Genomic DNA, 9,547 nt, shown 5'->3' with positions numbered 1-9,547 from the left:
GCTCCTCTGGTTAACGTGTAACCACAGGCTCTCCCCTGACACCCTCGGGAGCTGCCTGCTCCTGGGGGCATCACAGGCCAGCATGGACACTGACAAAGATGGGCTCCCAGGGCCGCTCTTCTCCATGCAGGTGAGGACCTGTGCAGGAGTGCGGTGGGGTTGGGCTGTGCCCCAAGGGGGTCCTAAGAGTCAGGGGACCTTGGTCCTCACAGAGTGGGCCATCCTGATCTCTAGGGCTGGGGGACCCAGCTGAGCGCTGGTGGCTCAGGGCTCCCTCCCTGTCCCCCTGAACACCTACAGGTCCGTCGGTGGCTAAGCCCCTTCCTCCTTACTTGCTCCATCTACTTCCTGCTATGGATTCCTGAGGACCAGCCGTCCTGGCTCGGCGCCCTGATCAAGTGCCTGCCCGTGCTGTGCCTGGCGGTGTTCCTGTGGGCCGTGTCCCCAGTGGGGAGCTATGCACACCTCCTCCAGGTAGCCCTCCTGTGCTCAGCCCTGGGGGACACTTTCCTCATTTGGCATGAGACCTTCCTCTATGGTGAGTGGGGACCTTGGGGTGCCCACATGGGGTTGGGTTGGTGTTAAACACAAACCTGGGGGGAGGCTATGGTGTCCCTAGGGAGGGGGTGAGGAGGGGCCAGGCATTGACGTGGAGGCAGACCAGGGTAGGGGACTGTTCAAGGAAGGTCTTGCGCCTTGAAGAAAATGCTGTGTGTGTGCGTGCGCATGTGCGCATGCTAGGGGCGAGGGGTTCAGCAGAGGCTGTGGGAATGCCCTGGGCTGAGGACAGGTGGGGGCCCTCCTCAAGAGTGCTAAGGCTTGCTGGACAGGCATGGGCAGGGAGAGGACCGACCAGGAGGCTGCTGGGGAGGCGGCTAGCCTAGTTGCAGCTGGGTGTGGTCAGGGTGGGAGCTGGTGTTGGGATGGGTGACGGGGCCCAGTAGAGGACCATCCTCCCATCCCTGCCCCCGCGACCCGCACACTCTCTCACTAGGCATGGCCGCCTTCGCAGTGGCCCACCTGTTCTACTTGGCGGCCTTCGGCGTGTCCCCACTGCGGCCAGGCCTGCTTCTGGCTGTGGTGCCCGTCTTTGTCGTGTTCAGCGGCGTCCTGCTGCTGCACCTGGAGGAGGACATGGTCCTGCCCGTGGTGGCCTACGGGCTCATCCTGAGCGCCATGGTGTGGCGTGGCCTGGCGCGGGGTGGCAGCGCTGGCTGGGGGGCAGTGCTCTTTGCGCTCTCAGATGGTGTGCTGGCCTGGGACAACTTTGTCCAGCCTTTGTCTAACGCCCGTCTGCTGACCATGGCCACCTACTACGCAGCCCAGACCCTCATCGCCCTGTCAGCCCTCAAGAACCCAGGGCTCAAGACCAACTAAGGGAGCGCATGCCAGGCAGGCCAGGCCAGCGTCCACTGCCCCTGCCCCATCCTAGGTTAGCCCTGCCTACGGAATGCCCCCTGCAGCTAAGCTTAGCAGGATATCTCAGGCTGGCACAGGGTACTGGGCATCCAGCTCCTGTCCCTCAGATCTAATACAGGAATCCAGGCTGTTCACTGGGCTTGCATTCAACCTCCGTGGCTGCCTGGCTGTTCATGCGTTCCCAGCAGACTCCCCGCCCCCATCTGCTAGCCTCCATCCCCACCACCCTAAACCTATTTTTTCCAGTGCTCTAAGTAAAGTGGGTGTTGAACTGTTGCGTCTGTTTTTCCAGGAGGAATGCCAGGGGAGGCGGGAGGGCCATGATCCAGAGTGGACATCCACAGAAGGCCCAGCGAGTCCTCCTGGGGGCCCCTGGGACAGAGGGGACCAGGACCCAGACCGAGTGTCACTGCGTCATGGTTGGCAGTGGTCACAAATGGCCAGACGCCAGGTGCCTTGGAATGACACAGATGCTCCCTGCCTGGCCCGGGCTCCAGGAGGCCACAAGCTCAGCACGAAGCTCTGGGCAGTGTCTGCTTTCTGCAGAGGCTCCCAGTGACCCTCGGTCATCGTGTGGCCACTGCCTGGCTCTTCGGGACCCTGTCTGAAACCCAGGAAGAACATGTAAGATCCTTATCCACATAGACATACCCCGATGTCCACGCAGGTATAGCATGTTACAGCATCCTTCATGAGCAGTGCAGCTGACTTGTTGCTGTGAAGGGAGGGACAAGAGAGGGCAGGCCGAGACAGGCCCCGAGTCCTGCCCCTGGGGGACTGGCACTGTGTGGGTGAGGAGGCTGAGGGGCCACCAGATGGGGCAGCTGAGCAAGCTCTCGAGGGTCGGACTCCCAGGCCTGAAGGCTGCACACCCAGCCCTGAAGTCCTCCGCCCTCTCCTTCACTCCCTGCCCCAGACTCAAGGCCAGGAGGGAGCAGACAGGGGGGTGAAGTGCATGTTGGGGTGGCTTGTGATGTGAAGGGCTGGAGGTCCTGGCGACGTGGGCATGTTCTCCTCACTGGGACCACTGAGCAGGCTCGGGACCGGAGGAGGCCTGGGGACTGAAGTCCTTGGGTTTGGGGAACGAGAGAAGGAAGAAAGGAAGGCGCTGCCAGCCTGCTGTCCAGCCTGGTGGTTCTAGGGAGACAGGAGGTTTCCTGAGAGCTGGACATTCATGGTATTGCTGCCAGTGCCCAGGAGCTCTCAGCATCCCTGTGACCTCTGGTGAGTCTTCCCATAATCCCACCTCTTAAAAAAGAGTCCCCCCCCTCCCCTGGATACAGGGTCGGGAGGCATGTCCCTCCTTCCAGACTGGGGAAGGAGTGAGACACCTGGCTCCTGTGCCAGACAGGGCAGCTGGCTGGGATGAGGCAGTCTCAGGCCTGGTCCACTTGGATTCAGAAACACCAGCACTGCTGTGATGTGCCCTGAACTGAGTGACCCCATGGGCATGCTCCAGGACAGGCCTGGCCAGCAGAGGCACCTTCTCTCATCCACTACCCTCTAGGCTGTCACCTGGAGCCTCTGCCCCCTCTGTGGGACTGTCACCTGGAGCCTCCGCCCCCTCCGTGGGGCTGTCACCTGGAGCCTCCACCCCTCCGTGGGGCTGTCACCTGGAGCCTCCACCCCTCCGTGGGGCTGTCACCTGGGGCCTCCACCCCTCCGTGGGGCTGTCACCTGGGGTCTCCAGCCCTCCGTGGGGCTGTCACCTGGAGCCTCCGCCCTCTGGGGCTGTCACCTGGAGCCTCCACCCTCTGTGTGGGGCTGTCACCTGGAGCCTCCGCCCCTCCGTGGGGCTGTCACCTGGAGCCTCCGCCCTCTGTGTGGGGCTGTCACCTGGAGCCTCCGCCCTCTGTGTGGGGCTGTCACCTGGAGCCTCCGCCCTCTGTGTGGGGCTGTCACCTGGAGCCTCCGCCCCTCCGTGGGGCTGTCACCTGGGGTCTCCTCCCCCTCCGTGGGACTGTGAAGATTGGTATGCTTTACCCTCTCTGTGGGGCTGTGACCTCTGCCCCTGCCTGGGGCTGTGAGGGTTGGTATGCTCCAGGGACTTCCTCAGTGTGTCCACAGGTATGAGACAGGCTGGCTGTCCCTTCCCTGCTGCGTGAGTACGTGTGGGTGGTGCCCTTGGACCTTGGCTGAGAAACTTTCCCTGGGCTGCCTCCAGCTACAACATCTGTAGCCAGTGGAAGAACAACCCTCAAAGCTGTCCATAGTCTGGGCATTACACAGCAAGGCCAGCTCGGAACACAATTTCTGCCAACCAGCAGACAGGATGGTGTGAGTATGTTGGGGTAGGCCCACCATCCTTCCGGAGGCAGCAAAGATAATGGAGAGATGACAGCAGCAGGGGCTTCAAAGCTTAGAAGACAGGGACATGGCTTCTCATGTCCACCTGAGACCCCAGGAGGGACCAGCCCGGTCCTCACCTAGGCTGTCACTCCAGGGGAGCTGCCTCTGGCCTCCCCGTGCCGGTCTGAACTGGGACACCCAGTATCTGCTCCTCAGAAAGGTTAGAGCACATGTTCCTGTACTTGCAGAGAAGCTGAGAGAAGGCCCCCAGGACCCAGCCCTCCTGGCTCCCACCCCACCTCTGCCACTACCTGGTTGATAGGCCCTCCATTTCCAGGTCCAAAGTGGACATTGCAGTAGTTCCCACACTGCCCAGGGCTCGTGTGAAGAGCAGATAACAGGACATGGGGAGACTCATGCTGCCTCTGGGGAAGCCAGCAGCTGGCTGAGATGTGCCTGCCCCTTCATGATCAGGGCCCTGGGAGACCTCAGCATGCCTGTTTTCGTTCCCAGTTCCTGGCCTGTCCGTTGGTCTGTACCATGTGGCTCAGGCTACAGTGAGAGATGGGCACACCTTGGGCTGGGGCAGTGGGTGGGCTGTAGGGGGCCTCCACAGTTACCCTGTGGGGCTGAGGAGCCACAGACCTGTGGGTGCCCAGAGGTGTCCCTGTTGTTGGGAGTGGCTTCCTGTGAACATCCAGGCAGGCCTCAGGATGGCGCAGGCCAAGTGACAGGCCAGGCGTGCAGTGGGCAGCTTGGCCTGGGAGCACTGGAGTTCTAGGCAGACATGTCAGAAGTGGCGGGGATGGAATTCCAACTTGGGGTGCATGTAATTAGACCCAAGGCTCTGTCACCAGATGACCAGATGACACTTTGGGGAGTTCTGCATCCTGGGGCTCACAAGAACAGAAGAAATGGGACAACACGGTCCCTGGCCAAGGCACAGGGGGAGTGGATCGGTCTCCAGTTGGACACACGCATACATCCATCGGGATATCTGTTGAGCTGCCTGTCCCTTCGAGGTGCTGAACCCCCTGAGGTAGCACTGTGCTCGGCCCAGGTCTCCTCGGGAGGCGGCATGGTGTCTGCAGACGGCTGATGAACCGTAGACCGCTTCTTCCACACACAGGTGTTCCTGGATGTTCTGGGTCAGCGGGTGGTAGGGTCTGGCTGTGGAAGCCACAGACCAGGAAGGTCGACTGTGTGTCTGTCCCAGTTGGTGGGAAAGTGAATCAAGAGGTAAGTTCAGGGGTGGCACAGCGGGTCGGACACCAGTCTGGACGGCAGCACCCCTTACCGTGCTTGGGGTCCTGGCTTCCTGCTGAGGAGCATTCCGAAAGGCCGCAGGGAGTGATTCGAGGGCTTGGACCCCGCTGTCCACCAGCGAGTCCCAGAGTGACAAGGTCAGGCAGTTCAGGGCGGCCATGCTGCAGGCTGGAGATGCCAAGGAGATCCAAGCACTGCTTCTTCAGCCTGGCCCAGCCCTGGCAACCAGCGCGGCATTTGAAAGTGAAACAGCTGGGCCCGGTGCAGTAGCCCAGTGGCTGAAGTCCCCGCCTTGCATGCGCCGGGATTCCATACCAGCACTGGTTCTAATCCTGGCTGCTCCACTTCCCATCCAGCTCCCAGCTTATAGCTTGGGAAAGCGGTCGAGGTCGGCCCAAAGCCTTGGGACCCTGCTCATGTGTGGGAGACCCGGAAGAGGCTCCTGGCTCCAGGCTCAGATCAGCTCAGCTCTGGCTGTTGTACTCACTTGGGGAGTGAATGAGTGCACAGATCTTTCTCTCTGCCGCTCTTTCTCTCTATATATATATCTGACTTAGCAGTAAAAATAAAATAAATCTTTAAAAAAACAAAGTGAAACAGCAGGTAGAAGGCTTCTTTCTCCTTCCCCTCTCGTTCACTTTCTTTGTCTTTCTGGTGAAAGTCCTTCAGGAAAACCTAATTTTGGGCCTGGCTAAAGTCCTCATCTTGCCTGTACTGGGATCTTGGTGCCACATCCCATCCAGCTCCCTGCCTGTGGCCTGGGAAAGCAGTCGAGGACAGCCCAAAGCCTTGAGACCCTGCACCCACGTGGGAGACCTGGAAGAGCTCCTGGCTCCTGGCTTCGGATCAGCACAGAGCTGGTCATTGCAGTCAGTTAGGGAGTGACTCATCGGACGGAAGATCTTCTGTGTCTCTCCTCTTTGTATATCTGGCTTTCTAATCAAAATAAATCTTTAAAATAACAAGTTTTTAAAAAACATTTTATTTGGCGGCAAAAATTTGAAAAACATTTCACAAACTTTTAAAGACAATTTTTTTAAAAAAAATTGTTAATTTTTATTGGAAAGGCAGACTTACAGAAAGAAGGAGATACAGAAAGAACTTCCATCTGCTGGTTCACTCCCCAAGTGGATGCAACAGCCGGAGCTTCGCCGAGCCAAAGCCAAGAGCCAGGAGCTCTTCCGGGTCTCCCACGCGGGTGCAGGTCCCAAGGCTTTGGGCCGTCCTCGACTGCTTTCCCAGGCCGCAAGCAGGGAGTGCATGGGACACAAACTGGCACCCATGTGGGATCCTGGGTGTGCAAGCTGGAGAGTTAGCCACTAAGGCTCTTGTGCTGGGTCCTTTCACACGCTTTTTGAGGATTCATTATATGCATGACTTTCACGCCTTTTTTTTTTTTCACTGAAATAAACATCTCTTTAAAAATATTTGTTTATGAGAGAGATCTCCCATTCTCTGGTTGCCTCCCCAAATGCTTGCACAACAGCTGGGGCTAACTGAGCTGACAACACCACCAGTGGCCATGAACTCAGTGCAGGCCTTGCCTAGGATAGCAGGAACACGGCCAGAGAGGCCAACACTGACGGCTTCCCAGGCCTTGCAGGCCAGCTTGGGCCCTTGCTGGCTGCTTCCCGGGCCCTCCGGCCATGGCCATGCCAGCTGGTGTCATCCACTGTGCCAGAGGTCCGCCTCTGCACCTGGCCTTTCAGCCCTTTTCCAGGAACTTTCCTCTTTGTGCCACTCTTCTGAAGGTTGCAGTGTCAGGGGTGACCCACACGACCCCCCATTTCTGACGCCAGTTATAAAGCAAAATGTCCCCACCATCTTTCTGGATGCCAGCTCAGGATATATGAGGGGTTTGGCGTCAGGCTGCCCCCACAGTTCAGAACAGAAACAGAGCCCCAGCCGAGGGCAGCCGTGCACCAACGGGGACAGTGAGGAGGAGGGGGTGCCTGGGGAGACCCAAACTGGAGCTTCCAGCCATCCCACACACACATCAGGGTCGTGACACACCCAGGCGGCTCCGGGGTTGGAGCAGGGCTCAGTGACGTAGCTGAGGTTAGCATTTTGTGTCACTGAGCTTTGTCCTAGTGTCCTGCAGGCAGGGCCAGCATCCTGTGCCCAGGACGTGTCCTGTCCATCAGATGATTCTGGATCGTGGTCCTGGACATCCAACCCCTGGTCACGGCCATGCTGGTGCACCTCGGGTACGGGGGCAGACAGGAAGCAGAAGAGGAAGTGAACATGTGGAGAAGAACAAGAGGGGCCTAGCTTCCCGCCGTAGGTAACCCCCATTCCTATGAGAAGCAGAGAGGGAGGCTGTTGGGGTCAGTGGGTGCCTCCTGACCCCAAACTCCTGAAATATCCTATGATCTCAGCACCGTTTCCTGCATTTCCACGGGGAGGGGATATGAGTCTACACCAGGCAGCTTCATCTCTGCCCACGCACAAGCATGCAGTCCCTGAAGAATTATCTTGTGCCTTCCTCCCTCAGTGCCCCGGAGGCTCCTTCCTGGAAGGGCAGTGGAGCAGCCAGAACACCAACCGGTGCCCGTGTGGCATCCCAGTGCTTGTGGGGTGAGGACTTAGCCGCTGAGCTGTCACGCCAGGCCTCCTGCTCCATGCTTACAATGGGGCCGAGGATCTAGGCAGACTCCAGCTGTGAAGCTCGTGGAGTCCGTGCTCCGGCTGGAATCTTCTCCCCTGTTCTTACGGGCCAGTAGGCGTCCTCCGTGTCAGAGCCTCTTGACCCCTGCGTGTGAATGCCACAGGCCCAGGAAGAAACCGCTTTTGTGAAGAGGGAGGAAAGGAAGGCCGGGCTGTACTGGACCAGGGCTGGCTGTGCCAGGACCAGCTGGACAGTGCGCACGCGCACACACACCATGCTGACCATGATGGAAGTCAGATATATAGAGAGGAGGAGAGACAGAGAGGAAGATCTTCTATACGTTGATTTACTCCCCAAGTGGCCACAACGGTCGGTGCTGCACCGAGCCTAAGCCAGGAGCCAGGAGCCTCTGCTGGGTCTCCCATGTGGGTACAGGGTCCCAAGGCTTTGGGCCGTCCTCAGCTGTTTTCCCAGGCCACAGGCAGGGGGCTGGATGGGAAGTGGAGCAGCTGAGACTTGCACTGGTGTTCATATGGGTGTTGCAGGCAGCCACCACACTGGCCCCAGCAAGTTCACTTTGAGGGGACTGGGCACAGGTTCTACTTTCTGGGACCCACCTTGTTCCCTCTCATGAAATTTGAGAGGGAGTGGAGTCCCTGTTCTCTCCCTGGCATCAGGATCCCTTTGTAGGGGTCCCCACGACTGAGGGGCATGAGAAGAGCCGAGCGGATTCTCTGAGCCCCGGCTCCCCGCGGGATTTTCCTAGCCAGTCTGTATCCCCACCAACTCCCGCTCAGCACCACGGCCAGCGCTACTGAGGGCAGCCAGGACCCAGAGGTTCAGCAATAGGTGGTCATGAAGGGGGCAATGGATGCCCCTTGGCCACTGACCGGGATCCTGGCCGGGGTGGGAGCCACTCCCCCTGCCAGTGCCCTTTTGGGAATGTGACTCAGGGCAACCCTGCAAGACCCTGGATGGCCAACCTGGTGTCTCACAGAGGGCTGGAGAAATAGGGCTGTCACGTGCTTGTTGCTTTTGACTTGGGATGGCCATGTCTTTGTCCTTCGAGTAAGTGTGATCTTCCGACCCCCCAGTGAGCAGTGGGGCACTCTCTGTAGGCTGGGAGACTGCCCCATGTCCCTTCTGGGAGGCTGGGAAACGGGTAGCGTGGTGTGGTGGATGGGGTGAGGCAGGTGTCCAAAGCCACCTGTTGTGCTGGTGCTGCACTGAGCAGGAGCCTGGGGACATGTCCTGAGCATTCCACACACGGAGGATTGGGTCTCTGACCTCAGGACAGGGCCCACATTCTTTGTGTCCATACCGTCCTGCACTCCCAGCATACCTCTTGTGGCCACCAGGGGAGCTAACTCCCCTGTGCTCCCCAGAGCTCTTGCTCCCAGCTTGGTGAGTGAGAAAAGGGAGCTGGGAGAACCTGGGTCCTTAGAGTACAAGTTCTGTGGACCGGTTCCCCTGTGCCAGGTGGAACCTGAGGATGTGGGAGGGGCATGCGTGGATGACGCCACAGTCCGACTCAGACTCGAGACTTCCTCAGTGCCAGGTGTGGCCCCGTCCCACGTCCCCAGAGTGAGGAGTTCTCACTGGAGCAGCAGCACCAGCACTACCACTAAGACATCCACATGTGTGTTTGCTGGAGGGCCTTGGTACAGTCGGCGAGTCAGGGAAAGAACTTTCCAGTGCATGCAAGGACCCCTGGGGCAAGGAGCCATGGGGGGCCAACAGGAGTCCCAGCAGCTAGAGGCCTGCCAGGGGAGGTGGGCCTGGCCCACTGGGCAGGAGCACCCAGGCATCACCATTGCAGTGAAGACCACTGGGCAGCTGCCCCTTGAGACCGCAGGAGGCTCCCGGGAGCATCTCTGCTTGTGAGAGGGTCTCAGACACTGGAGAGGATGTCTGTCCCTGTGGGCCAGGAGAGTGCCCCATGTCCTTTCTGGATTGCCAGGACAG

The 9,547-nt window shown here is 59.3% G+C and overlaps 1 protein-coding gene across 1 annotated transcript; it reads left to right on the top strand.

Moving 5' to 3' along the window:
* The first annotated feature begins 82 nt into the window (after positions 1-82).
* On the top strand, positions 83-1,802 carry TMEM86B (transmembrane protein 86B). Its single transcript, XM_040978240.1, has 3 exons — positions 83-130; positions 235-538; positions 995-1,802. The coding sequence occupies exons 1-3, from the start codon at positions 83-85 to the stop codon at positions 1,375-1,377; spliced, it is 735 nt and encodes a 244-aa protein (XP_040834174.1). The 3' UTR covers positions 1,378-1,802.
* The last annotated feature ends 7,745 nt before the right edge of the window (positions 1,803-9,547 follow it).

This window comes from Ochotona curzoniae, unplaced genomic scaffold (assembly GCF_017591425.1).
Source record: "Ochotona curzoniae isolate NIBS_2020 unplaced genomic scaffold, NIBS_Ocur_1.0 contig_2861, whole genome shotgun sequence".
NCBI lineage: Eukaryota > Metazoa > Chordata > Mammalia > Lagomorpha > Ochotonidae > Ochotona > Ochotona curzoniae.
This window is presented reverse-complemented; position numbering and strand designations above follow the sequence as displayed.